Source organism: Leptidea sinapis, chromosome 43 (genome assembly GCF_905404315.1).
Source record: "Leptidea sinapis chromosome 43, ilLepSina1.1, whole genome shotgun sequence".
Classification (NCBI taxonomy): Eukaryota; Metazoa; Arthropoda; class Insecta; order Lepidoptera; family Pieridae; genus Leptidea; species Leptidea sinapis.
Window position 1 is genome coordinate 4,401,033 of NC_066307.1, and position 26,995 is coordinate 4,428,027.

General features: G+C 39.2%; 1 protein-coding gene across 3 annotated transcripts in view; it reads left to right on the forward strand.

Moving 5' to 3' along the window:
* LOC126977003 (exocyst complex component 7) overlaps nucleotides 1-26,995 on the forward strand; it is a 39,698-nt gene continuing 12,703 nt past the window's right edge. Inside the window, exons 1-12 of one of the 3 annotated variants that reach the window (XM_050825638.1) lie at nucleotides 7-322; nucleotides 396-561; nucleotides 1,858-1,985; nucleotides 2,939-3,013; nucleotides 4,977-5,094; nucleotides 10,746-10,951; nucleotides 11,055-11,119; nucleotides 11,374-11,474; nucleotides 13,573-13,749; nucleotides 15,402-15,583; nucleotides 16,589-16,727; nucleotides 22,242-22,337. In XM_050825638.1, the coding sequence (XP_050681595.1) occupies nucleotides 245-322; nucleotides 396-561; nucleotides 1,858-1,985; nucleotides 2,939-3,013; nucleotides 4,977-5,094; nucleotides 10,746-10,951; nucleotides 11,055-11,119; nucleotides 11,374-11,474; nucleotides 13,573-13,749; nucleotides 15,402-15,583; nucleotides 16,589-16,727; nucleotides 22,242-22,337 (1,531 nt within the window). In that variant the 5' untranslated portion in view covers nucleotides 7-244. Of the gene's footprint in view, nucleotides 323-395; nucleotides 562-1,857; nucleotides 1,986-2,938; nucleotides 3,014-4,976; nucleotides 5,095-10,745; nucleotides 10,952-11,054; nucleotides 11,120-11,373; nucleotides 11,475-13,572; nucleotides 13,750-15,401; nucleotides 15,584-16,588; nucleotides 16,728-22,241; nucleotides 22,338-26,995 lie in introns of all 3 variants that reach the window. The other 2 variants (XM_050825639.1, XM_050825640.1) reach the window with 2 other exon arrangements.

The window sequence follows — 26,995 nt, forward strand, 5'->3', positions numbered from 1 at the left end:
CCAAAAAAAATGAGTTATTATTCTATTCAGTATTTGAAACTTTTTGTAGGTTCTAATTAGTTGCAATTGGTATTTATACATACATTTCACCATATTATTATTATGAGTTTATGATCGCAAACTCGTTTTTATCTAGTTATTAGGTAATCAGCTATTAATTGTGTATGATTAATTATTAAAGTTCTATGACATTCAATTTGTAAACACGGCGCCCTAAGATAGAAAATTATACATAGTTTGTTGAATGGTGCTGAGTGAATTTATGCCTGGAAAAATGTATGCAGTTGAGAAAAAATTAGAGATTGAAATGAAACTTAAAAAGGTATTTATATGCTTGTGAATACAAAGCAGTTCTGTAAGAAGCAATATTAATGGGGGCGTATTTATTAATGCAGGAAATGACTAACATAGAGGAGCTGAAGGCTGCGACAAAGCGAAGTTCAGCCATCGCGAATGATGTATGTAATGTGCTGGGTGCTTGTGAACAGAGACTGCAACAACTGGAGTCTGCAGTGCTACCACTCTATGGAGACACAGCAAGGCTACAACATATACATCAAAGTTAGTGCGTACTTTTTACAATATGTGAAAACACAACTACTATATTGTCCATAATTTACACCCTTGGTATTGGTATTGGTAAATGGTCTTTGAACAGGAAAAATCTATGTGTACTCACTAGGATGCTAACCGGGCACTGTCACCTAAACAAGCACCTCAGTGTGGTCAGCATCAAAAGAGACAAAACTTGCAGATTCTGCCTTGAAGATGATGAAACGCCTATTCATCTACTCTGCGACTGCGGCCTACTAATGCATAAGCGTAACACAATCTTTGGACTACTTTGTGCCACCAGATAGTGTTTGCAACACTCGCGTCAAGGAATTACTGCGGTTCGTAAAGGCGGCAGGGCTTGACAATGAGCTTTAGTATGAGTGGCGAACACAATAGTTCAGTTTTGGATGTGGTGTTACTAGGAATCTTTAGGACTAGGAAATAGCCACCCTCTTCAAATAATAATAATTGGTAGTTGTAAAGGGCTCCTGTTTCCGCAATTAGACCGCTTAGTTGGGTCCATTTTGTGTGCAGTGTTGGCCTGTCATTCCAACCAGCCCAGCTCCTTTCAGAAGTTCAGAACACTCCTGGGGTGCTCGCAGACTTCCTGGAGCGACCTTATATTTAACGCCCTCATAGGTTGTACAGTTTGATGAACAATGTACTATTATATTTCATGTTCTCTGAAAGTGTTGATGTGGATTGTTGGCCGAACCTGCATCATTTGTTTAGTTTAAATGAGTGGTAAAAACAATTGTGTGAAAATCAATATATAATGTGTTCTTAATTTGTTTTTTGGTTGATTATTGAATATTTTCAAGCAAGGCGATAGCACAGGCCAATTACAAGTTATGTGAAATGTAACATATTTTATAAAAAACTTTTTTATAAGGCTGCCAAACATTAGTCGTTTGTTTTCAGAGTAGCTTTCTGTTGAATTTGTGAAATTGATTATTGTAGATTAGCAACTGGTATTATAAAGTTTTAATAATTAGTTATACATTTACTTGTAGAAGTAGCATAAATTACTATGTATCACTCCAGAGAAATTGCAATTCACTTTCTTGACTTTATTTAGACAACAGATTGTGTTTATAGGAATTGTTAAAATTTAAAATCTTGTTAGTGAAAATATAATGTAATTTAAGCTCTAATTCTTATATCTTTTCATTTATCTGCCACAAAACAAAGGCAATTATATTGTGAAGTTACCTTTTTTTTTTTTAGAGACTTGTAGTTTGCTATTCACTCAAGTGTGTCCTGTTCCTGAGTAATTAAAAAATGTTTCATTTAATTTGCCAGATATGGAAAAAACAGTGAAAGCTTTAGATCATGTTATCAATTACTATATGGTGTCCAGAGAACTTGCTGATCTCATTCAAGCAGGGCCACACACAACCACTAGTGATGCTTTAAATATATATCTTGAGGTAATTTTGTAGTAAGTTTTCTTATTTAAAGTAAAAGTTTTGTAACCAGGGTTAGCAATATTCGGTCAAAAGCAACATACAATTGACAACAAGTCTCACAATCACTATCAAATATTGTTTAAAGGAAAACTCTGCCTGACAATAAATGACAAAGCATTCAGTGAAAAACTGTCCAACTAACATAATATATCAGGATGGAGTGTTATATTTCAGTTAAGTGCCCTTTGAAATGAACATAATTAGTAACATAATTTTGTTCATTTCAAACTGAAATTTTTTAATAATCATTATGCCAAATAATTATATTTCAATGGCTAAAATAAAATGTACTTGCCTCATGTTTGCTTCCACGCATGTGTTTCTAGCGAGTGACCTAGTGTTACTACTTACTAACATACAGTAGGCTTTGAACATTACTGCCGGTATAACGTAAGGTAATAAGGTGTTAATATAAATGAATATTAGACATAAAAATGTTATCTGTAGATACATTTATGAAGCCCGCTTTATATACCAGAGTTTAAAATATACAAGCCAAATAATAATAAGTGTTGTATACATATATACAATGCCACTTAGACATTTTTAGACTACATTTTAATAGGTGATTGGGAGTCTTAGTTGTTTATATGTCAATTGATTTACTGTCCAGGGAACCATCATTGTTCTAGAAATAGCTTACCACAAACCTCAACTGCCTTAGGTCCTTTTGTAGAGAATATGTTGGTCACCTCTTGCACCTACTTCTTTATATATTAGAGCTCATCAGGTCATGTCATAGGAGGTGGTAATGAAAATTAACTAAAGAACAGTCACAGTGGACTATCTAAAGCACAAAAAACCCCAAAGAAGAATACCATATAGACATTGACATATCACTAATTGCAAACCTTTATTTTTGTAAATATATTTTTATTCAGAATTAATTTGTAATTTAAACAAATATTTTTCAGGCCTTAGATAAACTGGCGGAAGCACAAAATTATTTTAACAAAAACAACCCACAAAGTGTTGAATTGGAAAATATTGTAAGTACTATGTCATACTCATATGTAAGTACAATTGATGATATGCCTTTACAACATGATCCCCAAAAATTAACAAATTCAGGAGTTGATCAAAATGCTTGGTGGTAAAGGTAAAGTTATTTATACTGTGGTTAACAGTAGTTCTTTTAGGATAATGGAGTGATTGCTTCTTGGCTTTTAATAAATCAATTTAATTGTAATGCATAATTATCTTGAATTTGGAATCAAATTATTTTTAAATTACACACATCAAAAAAGTCTAAGCAACATGTACTAATTTAAGTTTTGGGATGGTTTTTCACATTATAACATTGTATTTTATTTTTAAAATAATATTTTTAGGGTCATATAATGTAAAAATAACAGCTGTTGTCTTTATAAGTTCTTTTAGTAACAGAAATTAACAATATTAGAAATATACTGCAGAAACTAAGGTACATAAGCAATTAAACATTTATTTAATATAATGAAATTTCTAAAGAAAATGAATCTATTGTGAATGAATAGCATAATTTAATACAAAGTATGACCTCCTCTGCTATTCAGAACTTGTCGGCAATAATTATTCATTGAATTAATGAGACTGTTTATGTCATCTTGCGGTATTCGCTCCCAATGGAATTGTAGAAAATCTTCAGCTGTTGGGTTGTTGTCACTCCGTCCAAGTCCTTCAAAACACGTCTCTGGAGCATATCCCATGCGTGTTCGATGGGGTTGAGGTCTGGCGATTGGGCAGGCCAGGGTAATACCCTGACGTTCTCTGTTGCCAAGTATTGACTGGTTCTCCAAGCTGTATGTGAACGTGCGTTGTCATGCATTAACGTAAAATCGGAGCCAAAGGTTTGTGTTATATCCTCAACGTAATTTTCAGCGTTCATGTTTCCATTTACAAAAACGAGCTCAGTTCGCCTGTTCTTCATAATACCCGCCCATACCATAACTGTTGAGCCGCTGTATGAATGAACTTCCTGAATGCACCTGAGCCTTTCAGTATTTCCGGGCCGACGTTACACTCGCACCCTTCTTGTATCAGGCCTAAACCCGAATCGCGACTCATCGGAAAACATAATTTTATCCCATTGTTCCTGGGTCCATGTTCTGCGTTCTCTACACCATTCATTTCGACGAGCGCGATTCCCGTGACGTATCGGTGGGTACCTAATTGGGCGTCGAGCTCGTAGGCCGTACTCATGCAGTCGCACAGTTTGGGGACTTACATCAACACAACTTGAATTATATAGCCTCAAACTTTAAACTGAATGCTGTTAAGCTGGTTCCCTTGTATTATTGCAGCGCTGCCAAAGACGACAAATAACACTTCTATGAATGCCGAGATACCTAAGATTGATTACTTCCCGCTTGCAACATCCCTACAGCTCTTTGCATTTCATTTGCCGCCAAATGACGTCGCCTCATGACGTAAAGAATATCTAACAATTCAATTTTGTCGCTAACTTTACTTAAATGGTTGGTAAAATTATAAAATAAAGTCTAAACGTAGCAATAAAACGCACTTAAATTCAAACAAATTCCCTTTCATTTAATATTATGAAAAAAACAAAACAATCGATTTTTTTTACAACCAGCCAGTATGTCATCAATAACAAAAAAGTTTACATACCTATGCACTTTGAGTGAATAAAGACTTAGAAATTAATTAATATAAATGGTAAAATTGTAATATCAAGCATATTGCTTAGACTTTTTTGATGTGTGTATTAGGTACCAATATGATTGTTCTGATTAATTCACACATATGAAAAATACTTGCTCTTTTATGTGTGCATGTTATTGAACTCAAATCAGAGACATATTCAGACACATATTTAAACATTTAAAGTAAATGTTTTAAAACATATTTGTGTAGTGATTCTTTAAATAGATATTTGTTATCACATTTATGTACATAATCATACAAATAGTTGTTTACTTATTATTATTATTATTTATTTTCACATTTCAGAATCAGCTGTATAATTCAGGGGTGCTCAAGTTGGAAACTGCATTTGAGGAGTTGCTCAGTCGGAACACAAGACCACTGTCACCAACCACACTGATGGACATGATTGCTATTGAAGAAGGTAATATCTCTCATATAAATACTATTAAAGTGTATTTACTATATATAAATATATACAGAATATATAAATGAAATTTTATAAATATATGTGTTTGGTTGGCGATTTTAGTTGTCGCGGGTTTTATCTGGCCAATGTACTGTATCACGTTTTCCAGTGTTATATTATTTGCTAGGTGGCCTTATTTCGAGCACTAAGCTAAATATTTTCGAAGGGGATAATGGTGGGTTCTTAATGTTCACTTAAGCTTTTTAAGGGTTACTCAGCAAGATACAAGATACCAATATCACAATCAATTCTTGTGAGATATTAGAGATACCGGTTTCATTGTAAAAGCATCAATGGTTTGCAAGAGTGTCTGCTAGCCTGCTTTACCATCAGTAGCTATGGACTTTTAATTCTTACCATATATTAATTAACTTAGGAGGGCATAGTCCCCCACCAGACTTATTACTTATCGATTATTATTATTATATATCGATTATTTTTTTTGTTTGAATAATAAGTATTAACAAAGTATAGTGAGAACATTCATAAATAAGTTACACTATACCAAAGATTATCAACTAACAACACAACTAATACAAAACTGCACAGAATTATGCAACCAAGCGGGGCATGTGCAGACCGTCACTCGCAATTTGTAAATATTATACAGCTGTGACTATTATTAATAACAAAAATATGTTGGATATGAATTAAATAATGATTTTATTTTACCAGTGGGGGGCTCCTTTGCACAGGATGCCGGCTAGATTATGGGTACCACAACGGCGCCTATTTCTGCCGTGAAATAGTAATGTGTAAGTATTATTGTGTTTCGGTCTGAAGGGCCTCGTAGCTAGTGAAATTACTGGGCAAATGACACTTAACATCTTATGTCTCAAGGTGACGAGCGCAGTTGTAGTGCCGCTCAGAATTTTTGGGGTTTTTCAAGAATGCTGAGTGGAACTGCATTGTAATGGGCAGGGCGTATCAATTGATGGTAATTACCATCAGGTGAACGTCCTGCTCGTCTCGTCTTTTATTTTCACAAAAAAAAGGGTTGACATATGACCTCATCTTTATAGTTTGTTATAAAAATAACGACCCCTTATGATTTTCAAAGGACCGTATACCGTTATTACTAAAGGGGTCGAAAGAAACCATCAAAAGGGAGACGTACACACTGAAAATAAAGTGTTTGCTTTAATAAATATCTTTGTAGGTGTGATCCATATGAGCCTAAATAGTTCTTGACTTCTGGGTGCCAAGAGAACTTTGTTAAATTATCATTGTTCCATTTACTAAGTTATTTATTGGTTTAATCACAAGTAGTACTAAATTTAGCTCAACATTGGCTAGTTTAAAAATGAAAACTTGACACATTAACACACATAACTTATAGATTGAACTAAGATCTTACATGGATACATCTGTGAAGTGTTATCAGTTCAATTTTATTTATTTATTTTACATATTCTTTTTTTATTTAGAGACTTAAAAAAGTGAACAACATTTACACCATAATTTATAGACCAAAGCATTAGACTAAAACTTAAGGCTGTTTTTTGCAACTGGCAGACCAATTACACCGAAGCTTGTGCTAGGGCTGTCCAAATATCCTCGGCCAAATAAAAAAAAAATATAAGTTTACTTTTAGTTCTAATTTAATCTAAACTTTTAATCTTATGAATTATGTACCTAACTAAACTTTATTATTAGTTTCATTTGGATTATCATATTATTGCAACACTGTATTACTGTATTAAGTTTGAAGTATAGTTACTTGTAAAAAAAAAAAGAAACAAGAAAAAATGGCAAAATTAGAACACTATAGACTTTAGAGAAACATAATATAATTAAATCAGCAGGTGTGCGCAAAGGATTTAAAGAATTAAAAGAAATAAACAAAGACTGGATCCCGAAAGTCAAACGAGGAACAAAGGCCGTTACAAAAAGGGAGGATATAGTTAGGATAGCTACACAATTTTATGAAAAGCTATATACGGACTTCCCTTATTCCAAATATATATTTGTATGTAGATTTGCGGCGTGATTTTTTTTAACTACTTATTAAGATTTATTTTGAGAGAGGCCCAACTGAAGTGTAAATAAATACATTTTATATTTATTTCTAAACGTATAAACACTATTTATATTACGAAGGGGAGAAGGTAAGTTATTCCATATTTTAGAATAATTATAACAAAAGCCTCCTTCGAATGCCGCTGACCGGTGTGGTGGTACACAGAGCAGGTAAGGAGAAGCTCTAGTGTGATACTTGCAAGTGTCAGCAGATCATCGGAACTTGGTACAAAGATATTGTGGAATTTAGTATTTTATAACACCAAAAAGAAGAGTGGCGAAACGCAATTGTCTCCGATATTCCATTTTCAGCATTTTAGCATCATTTAGATATGGTGAGACATGTTCAGGCATTTTGTACCCGCTGAATAAGATTTTTAGTTCTTGATAAGAGCCTGTGACTTATAACTGCATTGGCATAATTGAATTTAGATAGAACTAGACTCTCACAAAGCTTGATACGTGTCCCTCCACATTCAAGTAATCCCGAATATTGTATAAAATTTTTAATCGATAGAAACAGTTTCGAACGGTAGTGAGTGTGTGCTTCTCAAATCTTAACTGTTCGTCCATTAATAAACCCAAGTTACGTGCTTCACTAACTCTTTCGATACTTTTACCATTTATTTGAAGTAATGGATGCTGTTGCCCAATAATATCGATGTGATTTTTAGTTCATAATATCATGAACTTCGTTTTATCGGGATTTAATAATAGAGTATGTGTCTCTGACCACTATGAAATACGTTATAAGTCTTCATTTAGTTTCGTAACAGTGTTACTAACATCGCCAGGCTTACATGTAATATATAATTGTAAATCGTCAGCATATAAGTGGAACTTACAATGCCTAATACTTTCTACAATGTCTGCGCAGTAAAGTGCAAAAATTATAGGGCCTAGGATGAAACCTTGTGGAACACCTCGATTGACAGGAGTAAATTCAGAAAAACATTTCTCGCCATCAATTGATGTAAGCTCCAAAGTTTGCTTTCGATATTCTAAGTAACTTAGAAACCATTTAAGGGTGTCCAAGCTAAAGACATAAAATTTTAACTTAGATATTAATAAAGATCTATTTATAGTTTCAAAGGCACGCGAGAAGTCTAGTAAGACCAAGATTGTACCCGCCCCCTTATCTTGGGCATCTAATATATTATCCAATACTTCCATTAAAGCAGTAGTTGTGCTATACCGGTTCCGAAAACCCGATTGCAATTTTGGTAGTTTGTTATTTATCTCTAAATAATCTGTGAGTTGAGCATAAACAATTGTTTCTAATACCTTTGATAGGCACGTTAATATACTGATTGGTCGTAACTCTTTCATTAAATTAATGTTTTCTTTTTTTGGTATGGGCTTCACCAAAACTGATTGCCAACTTGTAGGGCAATAATACATCAGATGATTTGGATGTATTCATTCTGCTAGTGATGACGGGTAAAGCGTGGGATAACAATAATTGAAGCATAACAAATGAAATTCCATCAAGACCAACGGCGTTAGAATGAAACGAAGTTTTATTTTTAAAAACAGATATTTCGTTCGTGGGCTTTAAAGAAAATACACTACGGTTATACCTATTATTTTCATAATAATAAAGATAAATATTGCAATGCGAAGTGTTTAAGGCTATCCAGAGTCAACAGATACTAAAAGCAGCAGGACCCGATAATATGTAGATATTATCAGTGTAGACTGAACTTCTAAAAGGGATGGCCACTGAACTAGCTCCTGTACTCATAAAACTATTTAATAGAATAATGACTAGCCAGTGGATACTAACACAAAAGGAAACATCACACATCATCCTATTACATAAGAAAGGTTCAAAGGAAGACATAGGTAACTACAGGCCCATAAGTCTGATATCTAATCTGTATAAAATATTCTCAAAGGTTATTTGATCGAATAAGTAAAAGACTTGATGAAAACCAGCCAATCGAACAAGCTGGTTTCAGGAAACACTTTTCAACATTAGATCACATCCACACAGTGAAACAAGTAGTGGAGAAAATAAGTACAACAAAAATCTGTACATGGCATTCAAAGACTATAACAAGGCATTTGACAGCATAAGCCACGAAGCCATGTGGGTAAGTTTGTCAAGTCAAGGTATTCCAGAGATGTATATTAATGTCATTAAAACCATATAAAAAAATAGTAAAGCAAGAGTTCAACTGGAAAAAATTGGCTCAGAGTTTAAGGTAAAAAGGGGTGTAAGACAAGGAGACCCAATGTCCCTCAAGTTATTTTCTGCAGTCCTTGAAAACATTTTCCGCAAACAAGATTGGGATCACATGGGCCTCAACATAGATAGTAAGAAACTAAACCACCTCAGATTTGCAGGTGATGTCATATTATTCGAAGAAGATCCAAAGAAACTCCAAGGTATGATCGAGTCACTATGCAAGGAAAGCGAAAAGGTTGGTTTAACAAACACAAAATTAATGACGAATTTAAAAAAAAAAACAGAAATTAACATAAATACAACCTTCCTGGAAAATATAGAAGAGTACACATGCCATGGCCAACTAATATCTCCTGTAGACCTCACAAGCAAAGAAATAAATACAAGAATAACCAATGGATGGAAAAAATGAGGATGAGGAGGAGGATGAACTCAAACTCACAGCGGGCCCGAATTGGAGTTTTTGACCCACGACAGACTCCAATGGAAAGAGCTAGAGGAGGCCTTTGCCAAGCGGCATACTGAGTTAAGAGACTTACTCTAACTCGGAATAAAAAGGGCTTAATAGATATTAGACAGTTACTTGTACATAGTAAATATAATAGTGTCCATGATACAAATAGCATTAGCATCAACAAATCTTGTCATAAAGACATTTAAAGTTAGTCAATGAAATTCTTATGTTGTTTGAACTAAGTTCTTGTTCTTATAACTTACTAGCTGACTCGACAGACGTTGTTCTGTATATAATAAATAAAATAATGTTTTTTTATGAATTTGTCAATAATGTATCATAACATAAAAATTATTTTTTATTTATTATTTATTCGTAAAATATGCACCCTGCTGTCGTAATGTAATTTTTTCACAGCAAAACTGTCAAACCGTGCGTCAATAAATTCTCTCGTAGAAACTATGTATGGACACATCAAAGGAAAAACAAATTTGTTGTTTTTATTTAATTTAGCATCATTTTCCTATTTACTCACTTTTAACCTTCCCTGGACTTCCACAAATAATTCAAGACCAAAATTAGCCAAATCGGTGCAGCCGTTCTCGAGTTTTAGCGAGATTAACGAACAGCAATTCATTTTTATATACAGGGTGTCCCAAAGTTATGGGACATGAAGGGAAAGTACCTTAAATATCGAAGATAGGCTATTTTACTGAAAGAAGACTTTGTTATTTTTAAAAGTTAGTACTTCTGCATTCAAAGATGTTCTAAAAATTACTTGCCTCGTCTGGGAATCGAACCGACTGAAATGAAAAAAAAAGCACCCGTACTTTTATAATGCCAATCGAAAGAATGTCCAAAAACTAAAACTTTGGGACACCCTGTATAGATAAGTACTCGTATGCTGGATCAATAGAGTCAGTATGTAATGAATGCCGGCAGACTCGAGCGCGGACAGTGTGAGCGTGGGCGGCAGCCAGCCGGCAGGCGGCGCTGCGGACGCCATGCGCGCGGCGGCGGCGTGGCTGAGCGCGGCCGGCCGCCCGCCCGCCGCGCCGCTCGTGGCCGTGCGCGCACCCGCCGCGCTCGCCTCGCTCAACAACTTCCGGCACTACCTGCGCTCGCGCTCCATGGCCGCCTCGCCGCTGGTGCGTACACACGTGCACAATGTAGCGCTGGCCCGCTGGCCCGCTGGCCCGCTGGCGGGCAGTGTGCTAAGTAAATACCAATGGCTCGTTTTGATACTTGCAGAGAGGAAAGAAAAATCTGAACCGGACAGACAGCACCACGAGGCGGACCAGCAAGATTCAGAAAGTGTAAGATTTAACTGTTTTATCTGAACTTACATACATATTATAGTCGAGATAGATAAACTTTAATTTGCAGTATATTTTTGTATAATACGTATAAGTACGTAAATATTTTTGTTTGTTAACACGGCTAGTGAGTTTATTATGATAGCTTCTTGTAATCCATATTGATGTGAAATTTTTACACATAAAGAAAAATGCTGTATAAAATCTTGAAGTTATATAACCTGCATCTGTATATCATATCTGTTGCTCGGCAGAATAGAAAAGCGCGCCATCAACATAATGATGAAAGCTTCGCAAACGCTCGAACAGTCGACCGGACTGGCCATCGGGCCGCGTCGCTCTCTCAGCGAACCTTGTGAGTACTACTGAATGATTCCATAGAGCCTATGTTATATTTTGTTCATCGGTCCTGGAATGTAACCTTGGCAAGTTCTCTTTCCCACACTACACTGCGTAGCCCCAGCCAGGTGCAGTAATACAGCTGCAACAATTGATAATCTTAATGCGTTGCGTTATCTTAAATTGTTAATTTGTTAGTGTAGTTAAAGTTGGAGTAGATTCCTACGAGGTCCGGCTATGTTGTCGTCATGTTTTTCCATGAAGATAAGCTGGAGTACGACGTGTGGCCTGAGCAAAAATGTTCCAACAGAGATTTTACGACTCTAGCAAAGTCAGTACGAAGTAGCGACTTCACATCGGTTTTCCGTGTGAGTGAGCTTTTAAAATGCAGGGCTGTTCAAGTGTACTACGAACTGTTTTCTCAGTCATGTAAGCATTAATACTAACCATATTACTTTTCCATCTTAACCAGAATTATTAAGTCAGAATATAGCCCTAAGCTGGGTGACGGCAGCCAGTTCGTGCTCGCTCGTCCTAAGTAACGGTTCTGCCCAAGGGTTTCTAAAATCTTTTAACATTGTTTTATCGAGTCCTTATTTACTGTTCAATCTTTATATATATATTTCTTGTGTGCGTGTATGTCACTGAACTCCTCCTAGACGGCTGGACCGATTTTGATGAAATTTTTTGTGTGAGTTCAAGGGTATTCGAGGATGGTTTAGATTCACAATTGAACTACCTCCTAAACGGCTGGACCCATTTTGATGATTTTTTTGTTTGTTTCAGTGAATTTGAGATTGGTTTAGATTCTCAATTCCGTCCATGTAATATAATTCTCCTGCTCATGTGTATGTTAGTAAACTCCTGAACTTGTTGGCTGGACCGATTTTTCAAATTTAAGACGTGTGTACAGGACAACGTCTTTTGGGTCCAGTAGTATAATATAATCCTTTAATTTAAAATAAATCTTTTTAACCGATTTTAAAAACGGAGGAGGTTCTCAATTCATCTGTATTTTTATATTTGTTACCTCAGAACTGGATGAAGCTGAATGAATGATTCTTTTTTATTTGAAAGCTGACGCTTCCCGTGTGGTCCTTTTTCATTTTAGTCCAGTTCTGACAGTGGGATCTATGAGAAAACCATATAAGTCTCACAGTCTAACCATAAAACCACAACATCACGCTAACCGATTTCGATGATTCCTTTTTTTATTGGAAAGAATGTACTTCAAGGGTAGTTTGATGAGAGTTTGGATAGGTTCTGTTGTTGTTATGGGATTTATGACAAAGTAACGGAACTCTTCAATTCTTAAGAGGTAACTAATAATACTCGGCCGAATCTTTATATATGCTTTGCGAATATTTGAGTGACCTACCTACCGACCTAACTTCGTTATGGTCAAGTAGCCCGACTGATTGTCATAGTCGAATATGATGATCAATGGAACTCCATAACGGCTTACAGTAAGGGTGTTCTATTCTTGGGCTCTTTGCAAGTCTCCTTTGAAATTATCCTCGAGGTAGATTTCCTTTGTGATGATGAGATGGGCGTGTCTCCCTGACTTCGTTTGTTTCATTTAAACGGCGCTGTCTCATGAGCAGCACGTTTAGTAGGTCTACAGATCTTGAGAAAAATTAGTTAGTGTTATTCAGATTCACTAAAAGTAAAAAAAAATAACAAAAAAGCAACCCACTTCAAAAATACTAATCCAATATAATATGCACTAAAATGTAAAAAAATAATTGCGTATCCTTCTACAACATTATAATCAGTATAATTTACAATTATTGTTATTTTTGGAGTCAGCCAAGGTAGGATTGTAACTACATACATAAATAAAATAAAATTAAAAATACATAATTATAGGTGGGATGTGCTTGTGACGTCACGTGGCGAGAGAGGGGCCGCGGCGGCAGGACACCGATTAGGTCAATAGAGATCCATAACAGAACGTTCACAGACACATTAGACATACCACCTTGTTTCTTCGATTGTCGATAGGTGCGGAGCGATATTGTGATACTCATAATATTGTGATAATGCCGTCTGTTTTAATTTTAATTATTGTAAAAAAAACTTTGATAAATTATAAAAGAGAAAGTGTATTGCAGATATGGAAGAGTTCAGCGAAGCAGTGGAGGAGCACGAAGCCGATGCGGCGGGGACCCTGGCGGTGGCGCTTTGCCGGGTGGTGCGCTGCGAGCAGAGACACGCCCTGGGGCTGGTGCCGCTGCCCCGTCTGCCGGCGCTGCTCACCGCCATCACCAGCCAGTGCATCAAGCTGCTGGGTACGTTGTGGCTAATGGAGCGCGCCTCACACTCAACTACGTCGGTCTGTCCACATTATGATATGACTCGTGTGTTGTGATTTGAAACCGTGCATTGAGTGAAGGAGCGTCATGCGAGGAGCACGCTTAGCACACATTGATAGTACAGTACTTGTGCGGAATGAAATGGAGACGAAACACGGGCAAATTATAATAAGCATTCTAATGATTAGATCCATCCATGGTTGCTATAGCTCTAAAGTGTGGTTGAAACATGAATTGAGTTGTGCTACGCTTGGTTGGACATTTCGATACAATGATGATTGACAACTGATAACGATGACAATGACGACGATTTTATCTCCACCCATGCTTTAAATGCTCTATTAAAGATTCTAAAACAGTAATATTTTTGCCAACATTAAAACACCCAATGTCCTAATAACCATTACATCATCCAAACGAGTATTGTAATGAAATTTAGTACAACATTACATCATCCATTTTCATTATAGCACTTGTTTGGATGATGTAATGGTTACTATGACTGGCTTTTTTAATGTAAGCAAATTTTTTTATGTAAGCTACCTGTTTCAGAATCTTTTATAGAGGATTCTTATTATGGGTGTCGATAAAGTCCTGTATGAAACTGTTGATAATTAGATATTAAAACACTCGTGTGATACTATTATTACATGAGTGTTTTAATACCCCTTATTATATACAGTTGTTTATAACCTTTATTTACAATTTTATCAATATGATTAACGAAGGTGAGTTTCGAGTATAAAATGACGCCTAGATCCCTAACTTCAGTGACTCTTGTAAGTTCTTTTCCACGAATATAATAATTGTAAAATATTGGATTGCGCTTTCTTGTAATAGTAATAATATGACATTTTTCTGTATTTAAAAATAAATAAATGTGCAATTAATTTCATAAATATTAAATATTATTTTGTATATTTTAGTATCATTTGCGTATAATATTGAATAAGATTTCCTTAGTATCTCAGAAATATCATTAATTTACAAGACAAATAATAGAGGGCCCAAATGCGATCCTTGTGGAACACCAGAACTTACTCATTTAAAATCAGAAACGAAACCACTTGTTGTTGTTGTTGTTGTTACAGCCTGACTCCTTTTAATGATGTATGACTTGTTGCCAGAGCTTTATCAATAGTGTATCATGACAAATTTTGTCAAATGCTTTGGCATAATCGGTATACACACCATCTACTATCTACTACATTTGATGTACTTTCATGACTTATACCAAGTGATTTTGCATATATTGTATGGTAAATGAATATTATTTTATTCCATGCATACTAATGGACAAACAATACCATGTTGCTTTTTATCTTATATTAATATGCTGAGAAAGATTTACTCCACGTTGGCGAGGTAGCGAGCTAGTGACATTACAAATCTGACAGAGACTTTTTTGTTACAAAAATCGGACGTAGAGATCTCTCACCGAATGATAAGTGGTCGGGAACATAAGAATCTGTTCAGCATATGACTGGATAGCTATTTTATTGTTCAATAATTCGTTGAGTGAATTCTATTCGAAAATGCAGGTGCCAATTAGTGCCTGTGGTTTTTTGCCGATTGTCAGGAAAGTAGTAAGTTAGTAGCGCTTGTTATATGAGGCGTTGTAACTACAGCGACGGAGGTCGAGAAGGCGTGCGCGCGCAGCCGGCGTGGCGCGGCGCGGTGCTCGGCGGGCGCGGCGGCGTGCTGGGGGCTGCTGGCGCGCCTGCAGCGGCTGGCGGCCGACGTGGCGCGCGCGCTGCACCCCGCCTCGGCCGCGCCCTACGCCGCGCTCGTGGCCAGCGCGCAGCAGCTGGTGAGTACAGTGTTGTATATAAAGAAGAAATAAAATATAAATTAAGAAGTTAATAAAAACATCACGCATTTAGTTATTGTTGCAACAATTTTCGAAGTGTAAGTAAAGAAGTTCTATAGAATCGTTGATTTTTGAAACTCGATGAAACGAAAAAGCTAGACGATAGAGGCGCCATTCCCTGCTATATCCGAGGTTTTCTAGGGTGCGAGAACGAATCATTTTTGAAATCCAAGATGGCCGCCGTGCAAAATTATGATTTCAACAATATGGTTATCGTATACGAGGGTGCAGAAAACGAATTTGGGATCATTTTTTAAATCCAAGATGGCTGCGGTGATAAATTCTTTTGAGGCTATACGCATGCGTGGTGGTTATAAACGTAATGAATGTTACCTTATCTACTTATATACTTGTATAAATGTAACCTAAAACAATAAAGTACCTTCTGTTTATTTGATTGTCGTGCCCACCGTTTATAGGGAACACACTGTAGTTACTGTCTATTCTATTGCCCTTACATACATACATGTATTGTGTTTGTCCCAATTGGTGGACCAAATAAAAAAAAAAACAAATCATGTGGCGTTGTACATTATAGCCTCCTATCAATATCTACAAATAAACACAAAAAACTATCCCAGCGGAGGAACTCGGGGTATATAGTACTTTCATAGTTGGCAACATATTTTTATAATGGCGTCTGTTTTGTTTACAAAATATTTTGAAGAATGTATTAGCTTAAATTAAAGGTTGTGAAATAGTATTTAGTTGTGAAATGTAATTTTCTTATCATAATTTTTATTATAAGACGCTTTGTGTCACCCTTTCACCGTACAATATGTTATTTTTCAATTAAATTTCGCGCACTGATTGTCATGGAAGTTGACAGTGAGTGACACGTTCTAAGCGTTATTATTCTAAGGTTGGCAATAAGCTAACTGTTTTAGAATCTTTAACAGAGGATTTAAGGCGTGGTGTAGATAAATGTATCTTACTGCATTACAGTGCGTGCGCTCGCTGGAGGAGTGGGTGGAGGGCGTGCGGGGCGAGGGCGCGGAGGGCTCCGTGGACGGCACCGTGCACCAGCTGACGGTCGCCGCGCTGGCCTACTGCCAGGGGCTGGCCAGCCACATGCGGCATCTGGGTGAGTGGAGGACGTGACACGTAGCTTGTACTGCATAACAGTGAGTGGAGGGCGTGCGGGGCGAGGGCGCGGAGGGCTCCGTGGACGGCACCGTGCACCAGCTGACGGTCGCCGCGCTGGCCTACTGCTAGGGGCTGGCCAGCCACATGCGGCATCTGGGTAAGTGGAGGACGTGACACGTAGCTTGTACTGCATAACAGTGAGTGGAGGGCGTGCGGGGCGAGGGCGCGGAGGGCTCCGTGGACGGCACCGTGCACCAGCTGACGGTCGCCGCGCTGGCCTACTGCCAGGGGCTGGCCAGCCACATGCGGCATCTGGGTGAGTGGAGGACGTGACACGTAGCTTGTACTGCATAACAGTGAGTGGAGGGCGTGCGGGGCGAGGGCGCGGAGGGCTCCGTGGACGGCACCGTGCACCAGCTGACGGTCGCCGCGCTGGCCTACTGCTAGGGGCTGGCCAGCCACATGCGGCATCTGGGTAAGTGGAGGACGTGACACGTAGCTTGTACTGCATAACAGTGAGTGGAGGGCGTGCGGGGCGAGGGCGCGGAGGGCTCCGTGGACGGCACCGTGCACCAGCTGACGGTCGCCGCGCTGGCCTACTGCCAGGGGCTGGCCAGCCACATGCGGCATCTGGGTGAGTGGAGGACGTGACACGTAGCTTGTACTGCATAACAGTGAGTGGAGGGCGTGCGGGGCGAGGGCGCGGAGGGCTCCGTGGACGGCACCGTGCACCAGCTGACGGTCGCCGCGCTGGCCTACTGCCAGGGGCTGGCCAGCCACATGCGGCATCTGGGTGAGTGGAGGACGTGACACGTAGCTTGTACTGCATAACAGTGAGTGGAGGGCGTGCGGGGCGAGGGCGCGGAGGGCTCCGTGGACGGCACCGTGCACCAGCTGACGGTCGCCGCGCTGGCCTACTGCCAGGGGCTGGCCAGCCACATGCGGCATCTGGGTAAGTGGAGGACGTGACACGTAGCTTGTACTGCATAACAGTGAGTGGAGGGCGTGCGGGGCGAGGGCGCGGAGGGCTCCGTGGACGGCACCGTGCACCAGCTGACGGTCGCCGCGCTGGCCTACTGCCAGGGGCTGGCCAGCCACATGCGGCATCTGGGTGAGTGGAGGACGTGACACGTAGCTTGTACTGCATAACAGTGAGTGGAGGGCGTGCGGGGCGAGGGCGCGGAGGTCTCCGTGGACGGCACCGTGCACCAGCAGACAGTCGCCGCGCTGGCCTACTGCCAGGGGCTGGGCTCTTTAATAAGTTTTCATTATGTTCCTTTATGTAGGTATTATAAGTTTCTGTCCTGTTTGTGAAGGATTTCAGAAATTCGGTGTATTCTTTATTAGAGTTCGAAGGTGTTTCGTCAATTTGCCTGTCTTGAATGTCGATAGGAGAACTCATTGGAGGAGGTGGATTTAAAGAAGGACCTTGGGCTGGTGGAGTAATAGTGATCTCTGGAGACGGAGGATTCAGTGGAGAGAAGTCAATATTTTGCTCATCTAGTGGACAAATACCCAAGACACTTAATTGAATTAAACCTTCGATGTTATTATCAGGAATATCTGATTTAGAAGTGGGTAAATTATCGGATAACCCAGATGTAGAAGGTAGTGGATCTGTGTCATCTTGTATGATTGGGTTGACTGGATAACGCGACAAAGTGTCAGCGTTGCTGTTAACTTTTCCTTTATAATACATGACTTCGTAATCATACTCCTCTAATTTCAGTCTTCATCTGACTAATTTTGAACCTGGTTTTTACAATTAAAGAGCCATTTTAGGGGCCGGTGATCAGTTACAGCCGTGAATTTGTGGCCATATAAATAAGGTCTGAACATTTTTGTGCCGAAAATAATCGCTAAGCATTCCTTTTCTGTAACGCTGTAGTTAAATTCAGCTTTGTTTAGTGTTCGGGATGCATATGCGATGGGGCGATTAGCTCCTATAGGCCCTTGAGATAGAATGGCAGAAATGGCATAGCTCGATGCATCGCATGTTAGAACAAACGGTTTGGTGACATTTGGGAACAGGGAATTCTTCTACTGCTTTGGGTTTTTCCGGATTGGGTCTGACACCTTGTTCAGTAGTTATATGGCCAAGATACGACACCTCCTTTCGGAGAAATTCGCATTTATCGGGTTGTAATTTGAGGTTAAAACTACGAAGTCTGTGGAAAACATTAGATAGATTTGTCAAGTGTGTGTCAAGGTCGTATGAATAAATGACAATATCGTCAAGATAGACAAAACACTGGATTCCCTGAAGGCCGGATAGAGATGTATTCATTAGCCTTTGAAATGTGGCTGGAGCTTTCTTTAGACCAAATGGCATACGTGTGAATTCGAAATGTCCTTGCGGAACTGAAAAAGCAGATTTAGGAGCGTCTATGTCGGAAATTCTGATCTGATGGAATCCTGAGGCTAAATCGAGAGTGCTGAAGTATTTGGATTTTCCAAGCTGGTCTAATATTTCTGAGATATTGGGAATGGGGTAAGAATCTCCTATTGTGATGTCATTAAGTTTGCGGTAGTCTATCTCTACACGCCATTTACGCTGACCTCCGACCCACTCATTTTAGGAACAATCCAGATGGGAGACGACCATGATGATGTTGAGGGTTTTATTATTCCATCACTTAACATTTTATTAATTTGCGATTCAACTTCTTGTTTATGAATTTCAGTGAAACGATAGGATTTTGTGGATATTAGAATTTAGGAAGAGGTCGTAATGTCGTGTTTAACAGCGTCAGTATACGTCAGCTTGTCGTCAGGAAGATAAAAAATATCAGAGTAGTTAGAACAGAGGTCATATAGTGCGTTGGATTCTTCTTGATTTAGGTGGGAAACTCGTAGGAGGTTTAGAACTTTTTCAGTGCTAGCTGAAATGTTCATATGGTCGTCGGAGTATGATGTGTGGAAAATCATTTTATGATCAATTTTATCTATAGGAAAGAAATTTAAAATCAGAATTTATTTGATTTGGAGATTCAGAGATATTTACGATATTTACGTTGACTCGACCGTTTGGTTTTACTTTTATAATGCAATTTGCGACGAGTACAGAGTCGTTTTGGGTTTTGATCAAAAATAGCACCTTCACTGACTTCAGGAATCTTTTAACATTCAATTATCGGTTATATTTGGTTTCTATGAAAGGCAGGATTTTTTTTGTTAGGATTAGTAATAATGTTATAAATTTGTGAGATATTTCCTTTCATTTTAGAAGCAGAGCATGAGGAACAGGATTTATCTGTTAGCAGATTGAACAGTAGTCGAATTTAGTAGTTTCTTTTGCTTTTCTTGGCTGCCCGAGATAGTATGGGGATGAGAAACAGTGGTTAGGGCGCCACGAATACAAGGAGGATTTAGTAAGTTATGTGATACAGTGAATGGGCTGTTTTGGTTTTGGGGCTGGTTACCCTGTTTGTTTACACGACCGGATGCAGTGGAAGCGACACTGTAAGTTTGGGGCTGGTTATCCGGTTTGTCAGTGCGCTGAGAAACAGTGAATGGGCTGCTTTGATTTTGGGGCTGGTTACTCTGTTTGTTTACACGCCCGGATGCAGTGGAAGCGACACTGTAAGTTTGGGGATGGTTACCCGGTTTGTCAGTGCGCTGAGAAACAGTGAATGGGCTGCTTTGATTTTGGGACTGATTACCCTGGTTGCTTGCACGCCCAGATGCAGTGACAGCACTACTATAAGTTTGGGCTGGTTACCCGGTTTGTAAGTAGGCTGCGATACGGTGATATTTTTTATAGAATTAGTACGGGTTAGCGATTTTTCAATTGTATAGTTTTTCTTATTTAATTTTTCCGCAGATACTGGACGGGAAAGCTTGTCCATTTTAAATTGAGATGATCATCTAATGTGGATCCTTCAGGATCGGATGAATTAATGCAGTGTATCGGTTGGTGTTGGCGTTTGAAATTATTAGTAGATGTATTTGGGTTTCTCTGGATTGTACTCAGGTCTCCTATTATTATTATACTCCCGTTTCCTACAATTATCGATACTATGGCCTATGTTTTTGCAAAATCTAGAGACAGGTGGATTGGGCCTCGACCTTAACTGAAATTGGTTCTGTGACCTTGAATATGAAGCAGTGTTATTATTAGGCCTACGCTGTTCGGGTTGGTTGGTATTAAATGTACGTGAAGGAAATTCAGATTTTTTTATTTATTTGTTATGCCTATAATTTTTTCCTCGGCTACGGCGAGGCTTATGGCTTCATTAAGTGTGGGTGGATCTCTACATCGTATAACCATACATAGAGATAGAGTCGCGGTTGCAAACCGATAATAATAAATACATTTAGCGCTAGATCTTGCATGGCTGCAACACGACCTGTCAACTCGTCTTTTTTCTTGGTAGGAATTGATATATTAATTTCGCTTAAGAGTTTAGCTACACAGGATTCCACGCGAAGGGAATAACTTAATAATAACGCGAAGGGGCTAACGGGTTCGGTAGGGCCCTATTTGCAGTCTTGCAGATCAGAGAGTAAATAGGGATAATGCTTCCTCTCGCCAAATTGACTTTTAAGGAATTCTTCTAGCTGACTCCACTTTGCAAACTCCTTAATAGCGCATGCTGATTCGGCCTTGCCTATTAAGCGGCTTAGTATATATTTTAATAGTATATCTGCCTGTGTGCTTGAAGCTAACGTAATTGCGTTGCGACAATTATTTATAAAGGGGCTCAATTGTTGCCTAGACCCGTCGAAGGTTCCGATAAATTTAATTAGGACGTTAAGGTCGATTTCAGACATTTTGATTTGTATATCTTCGTCTTTCAGTTATTATAAAATGCTTAAAAGATGTACAAAGGCACAGGCAACGTGAGGTTTATCAGTTCTAAGAAAGGTAATGTATACGTTTTGTGTGGGCGTCAGGTGACGACTCGAGCTCAAAGATAAAAACTATTGATATCTTATTTTATGAGAACCTACTCTATACATTATTAACTCTGAATATGACAATCTTATATAAATTAAATTTAGATCTTAAAAACCCTGTAAAATAACACAAATAGCACAATAATAAAAGAATCACGAAATAAAATAGCACTTTCACACAATGTTTATAAAAATTTCTCGACTTACAGTAAATTCACGAGCATTTCTTTCCATCTTAAAGATGGTTCAGGTCCGATTAGCTGCGTTTTCCCTTTCTGGATGCACAGGACACAGCGGGTCCCCGGTGATTTTGATTTGGGTATGACTGTATATAATATGCTCTAGAATACGGTGAATAAGATAGCATTCATGAAATGTTCTGCCGTGAAGCAGTAATGTGTAAGCATTTTTATGTTTCGGTCTGAAGGGTGCCGTAGCTAGTGCAATTACTGGGCAGATAACACTTAACATCTTATGTCTCAAGGTGACGAGTGCAATTGTAGTGCCACTCAGCATTTTTGGGTTTTTCGTTAGGGCGCATCAATAACCATCAGCAGAAGGTCCTGCTGGTCTCTTCCCTTATCTATGTCAGACCGTTTTTTTTGTGTTCCAGGTCCGGCGCTGGCGGCGGAGGCGTCGTACAGCCGCGCTGCCAGCCAGGTGCCCGCCGCCCAGGACCGAGATGCGCTCATGTTCTCTCTGTACATGCGTGAGTATAAATATGAGGCTTTCATCACAAAGCTTAGCACGTGAAACGATACACTCACGTCGGAATAATCAGTGTTGTGGTGACTAATAATGTATATAATAATAGTATACTCCGATTCAGATAAATTAGTCTGGGGACACGGTAGTGACACCGCCATGTGGAGCAAAAACAAGCGGTACGGCCTTACCATCATTATATAGGCTCTATAGATCTCAGTTTAAGTACACTCTATAGATCTCAGTCTAAGTACGCTCTATAGATCTCAGTTTAAGTACACTCTATAGATCTCAGTCTAAGTACACTCTATAGATCTCAGTCTAAGTACACTCTATAGACCAGGTGACTAAAATAGTTCACATAATGAAACGTGGTAAGTCACCAGATCATGATGAGCTTAGCTTAGAACATGTACTCTATGGAGGTGAACAATTGCACATTATATTATGTAGGCTATACAATTTGTGTATAAGATACTGTTATCTCCCACAAGACCTAATGAAGACAGTAATAGTACCGATTGTCAAAAATAAAACCGGTGATTGGGCTTCAGCAAATAACTACCGCCCAATCTCACTAGGCACTCTCACCGGTAAAATTTTGGAGCAGCTGTTACAACCCGATCTGCTGAAGAATATTGTGATTGACGACGCGCAATTTGGTTTCCGTCCTGGTCTCTCGACGGATTCAGCAATTCTTAGCTTAAAGTATGCCGTAGACTATTATACAAGTCGAGAAACATCAGTGTACGCATGTTTTTTTGGTCTTGAATCAAGCTTTCGACCTGGTGAATTATGATATTCACTGGGCGAAATTGTATCGTTCACAGGTTCCAAAAGATGTTGTGGGTCTCTTGAGATACTGGTACGGAAACCAAATAAACAATGTTAAACGGGGCGACACGACGTCTAATTCCTATAGATTAGACTGCGGCGTACGTAAAGGAGGTATCATCTCTCCGGATCTATTTAATTTGTATGTAAATGATTTGATAGAGGAGTTGAGAACCACAAATATCGGATGTCACATCGGTAACACGTGTTTTAACAGTCTCAGCTACGCCGATGACATGGTGGTCGGGCTTCTCAGCCCGTCTATCAAGGGACTTGGGAAGTTGCTTTCAGTCTGAGCATTATGCGAATGCTCACGGTCTGAAATATAACGTTAATAAGACAGAAATGTTGGTATTTCGTGCGGGCAAAGGTCCGGGGAGGGTATCTGAGGTGTTGTTGGATGGCTCAGCTTCAGCGGTTCAAGTTGTAACAGAGTTTAAATACCTGGGACATGTTCTTACAGAGCACCTGAAGGATGACTGTGATATTGAGAGAGAGGAGGGCACTCTCGATTCGTTGCAATATGTTGGCCCAAAGATTTGGTAAATGCAGCAATCCCATCAAGATTGTAATGTTTAATGCGCATTGCCAGTGCTTCTACACCTGCCAACTTTGGACTAAATTTCTCAAAAAGTCATATACGATAATGCGCTTGCAGTACAATGATGCTTTTCGCATATTGATGGGATTGCCTAGGTACTGCAGTGCCTCGGGTATGTTTGCTGAATCGAGGGTGCCTGATCTCTATGCTGTGATTAGAAAAAGAGTTGCTTTCTTCTGGGATAGACGTCGCAAATCTCAGAACTGCATTCTCCAAACGGTTTGTGACGGGATTCCTAGCAATATTTTTCATATTGGATATCTGTGCATCAAAACAAAAATAGTAAATAAATGACAGTGCCATGACCAAGACGCCTGGGAAGAGCTTTATTAACCTTTCCAGATAGAGTATAAGTTTTTGTGTATATTTTATCTTTATATACTGTATAAGAATATCACTGCTTTTATATAATGTATTAGAATATTACAACTTATTTGTTTCATAATATGTATAGTGGGTAATTTTACCTTTAATAAAAACTTATTATTATAGATCTCAGTCTATGTACACTCTATAGATCTCAGTCTAAGTACACTCTATAGATCTCAGTCTAAGTACGCTCTATAGATCTCAGTCTAAGTACACTCTATAGATCTCAGTCTAAGTTCGCTCTATAGATCTCAGTCTAAGTTCACTCTATAGATCTCAGTCTAAGTACAGTCTATAGATCTCAATCTAAGTTCCCTCTATATATCTCAGTCTAAGTTCGCTCTATAGATCTCAGTCTAAGTTCGCTCTATAGATCTCAGTCTAAGTACACTCTATAGATCTCAGTCTAAGTACACTCTATAGACCGCAGTCTAAGTACACTATATAGATCTCAGTCTAAGTACGCTCTATAAATCTCAGTCTAAGTACACTCTATAGATCTCAGTCTAAGTTCGCTCTATAGATCTCAGTTTAAGTACGCTCTATAGATCTCAGTCTAAGAACACTCTATAGATCTCAGTCTAAGTACACTATATAGATCTCAGTCTAAGTACACTCTATAGATCTCAGTCTAAGTACACTCTATATATCTCAGTCTAAGTACACTCTATAGATCTCAGTCTAAGTTCGCTCTATAAATCTCAGCCTAAACTTCCCTACACTTGAAAGTTTTGCCCCGTCTAATAATATAAAAAAAACTCATTTGGATTTTAATGAAAAATTTCTAGCGGCATTTTCGTAGAGGAATTATGTAATTCAATCCAAGATCCTGTCCCGTTATATCCACACAGAAACTGTGACCTGCGCCGTTGCAGTAGCCGATGTGATACTGTAGGGCATGGATATTTTTATACCAAGCTCTGTAGTACCGATCGGTGGTAGATCACAGCTCTGGTTCGATGCGTCAGTTAAAGCAGCATCTGACTGCATAAAACAGGGGTATCGGACTTGGGTTGCTGCGCTGGGCTCAATGGATCCGAACTGCAAAATACTGAAGAGGAAATATAACCGTGCCACCAGATTTTTTAAGCGGCAAATCGCCCGTGCGAAATCGAAGCACGTCGTCAGAATCGAGTAGCTTTCCAGTTACCCGACCGGAATACGCAAATTCTGGTCGTTGTCGAAAGCTCTTCTTGGCTTGCTCAACCAACCGTCCATGCCGCCGTTGCACATGAATGACACCCTGGCCCATACGGCAAAAGAGAAAGCCGATCTCCTGTGCACTCTTTTTGTCTCCAACTCTACTCTTGACGACAATGGAAAAACACCGCTAACCATACCGCGGTGTCAGAGCTCCATGCCTGAAGTACAGTTCAGACAGATAACTGTTCGGCGAGCTCTGTTTTTGTTGGACGTCAGGAAGTCGAGCGGGCCGGATGGCATTTCTCCCATCGTGCTTAGAACGTGTGCCCCTAAGTTGACGCCGGTGCTAACGCGTTTATTCCGGCACGCTTATTCAGAAGGCGTAGTCCCTGACTCATGGAAGTCAGCCCTTGTCCATCCGATCCCAAAAAAAAAGAGACAGTTCGGATCCGGCAAACTACAGGCCTATTGCTATTACCTCCCTGCTCTCCAAAATCATAGAGAGCATTATTAACCGCCAGCTCTTGGTATACCTTGAGGGTCACCAGTTTATCAACGACCGGCAGTACGGCTTTCGCCATGGTCGGCCTACTGGCGATCTTCTGGTATACCTAAGGCCGCGTTCCCACCTGCAAGATAAGTTCCGCGAGAAATGTCCGACAGTCTGTCTGACAGCAGCTTGCAAGTGTAAAACCCATTGCAAGTGCTGTCGCGACAGTTTGTCAAGCGTTTCTAGCGAGTAGTTGGGAAAACATGTCTAAACATGTCTGCATCGACTCCCTATAGATCTCGCTGCTTATCGGTCAAGTTTCGTATATCTCGCAGCAAGTATCGCCCGCACGGCTTGTGTTTTTGTTTAAATTAAAAATAATAAGTCATCGGCAAAGTCGTGTCATGGTCTCCTGAAGAAACTATAAAGTTAATAAGATTTTATGAGTGCAGTCCTTCTTTGTGGGACTAACGGCATGCGGATTATCAAAACCGAATTAAAAATAGCTCTGTGCTCAATTCCATCATAAAAGAATTCTCTACAACTGAGAATGAAGTCCGAAAGATCGCAGCATCAAATGAGTCTTTCCTTCGGTGATATCGATTCTCTGAAATGTGTGTGACTTGTGACTTGTTTTTTTATAACGTCATCAAGTTTTACATATAAATCAACTGCGATCATACGAATAAAATTGAAATATTGTTGACCATCTTCCAGTTGTATTTCAAGTAATAAATTATGGTAAACACCAGCTTCATATCTCGTAGAAATCCATTCTCGAACCCAATTTGATCTTTTTTTCTTATTCAACAACAAAATTATTAATGCAGCTGCTACACGTGCGCGTCGTGACAGTTCCTATCGCGATACTCGTAAGCTCTCGTGTGTAAACAACTCCGCGATTAGTTGCGATAGTATGATCCGCGAGCTTTTCGCAAGACATTTATAGCAGAAATAAATTGCAGGAATTAGTACAACATGTAAACACTATTGCAAGAACTCATGCAAGACTTCCGCGAGTTTGCTTGCAGGTGGAAACGCGGCCTAACACATAGATGGGCGGCGGCTATTGAAAGCAAGGGGGGAGGCCTGGCAGTTGGCCTAGATATAGCGAAGGCCTTTGATCGTGTATGGCACAAGGCGCTCCTCTCAAAACTTCCATCATTTGGGCTTCCCGAGAGCTTATGCAAGTGGACCTCCAGCTTCTTCACTGAGTGCAGCATAC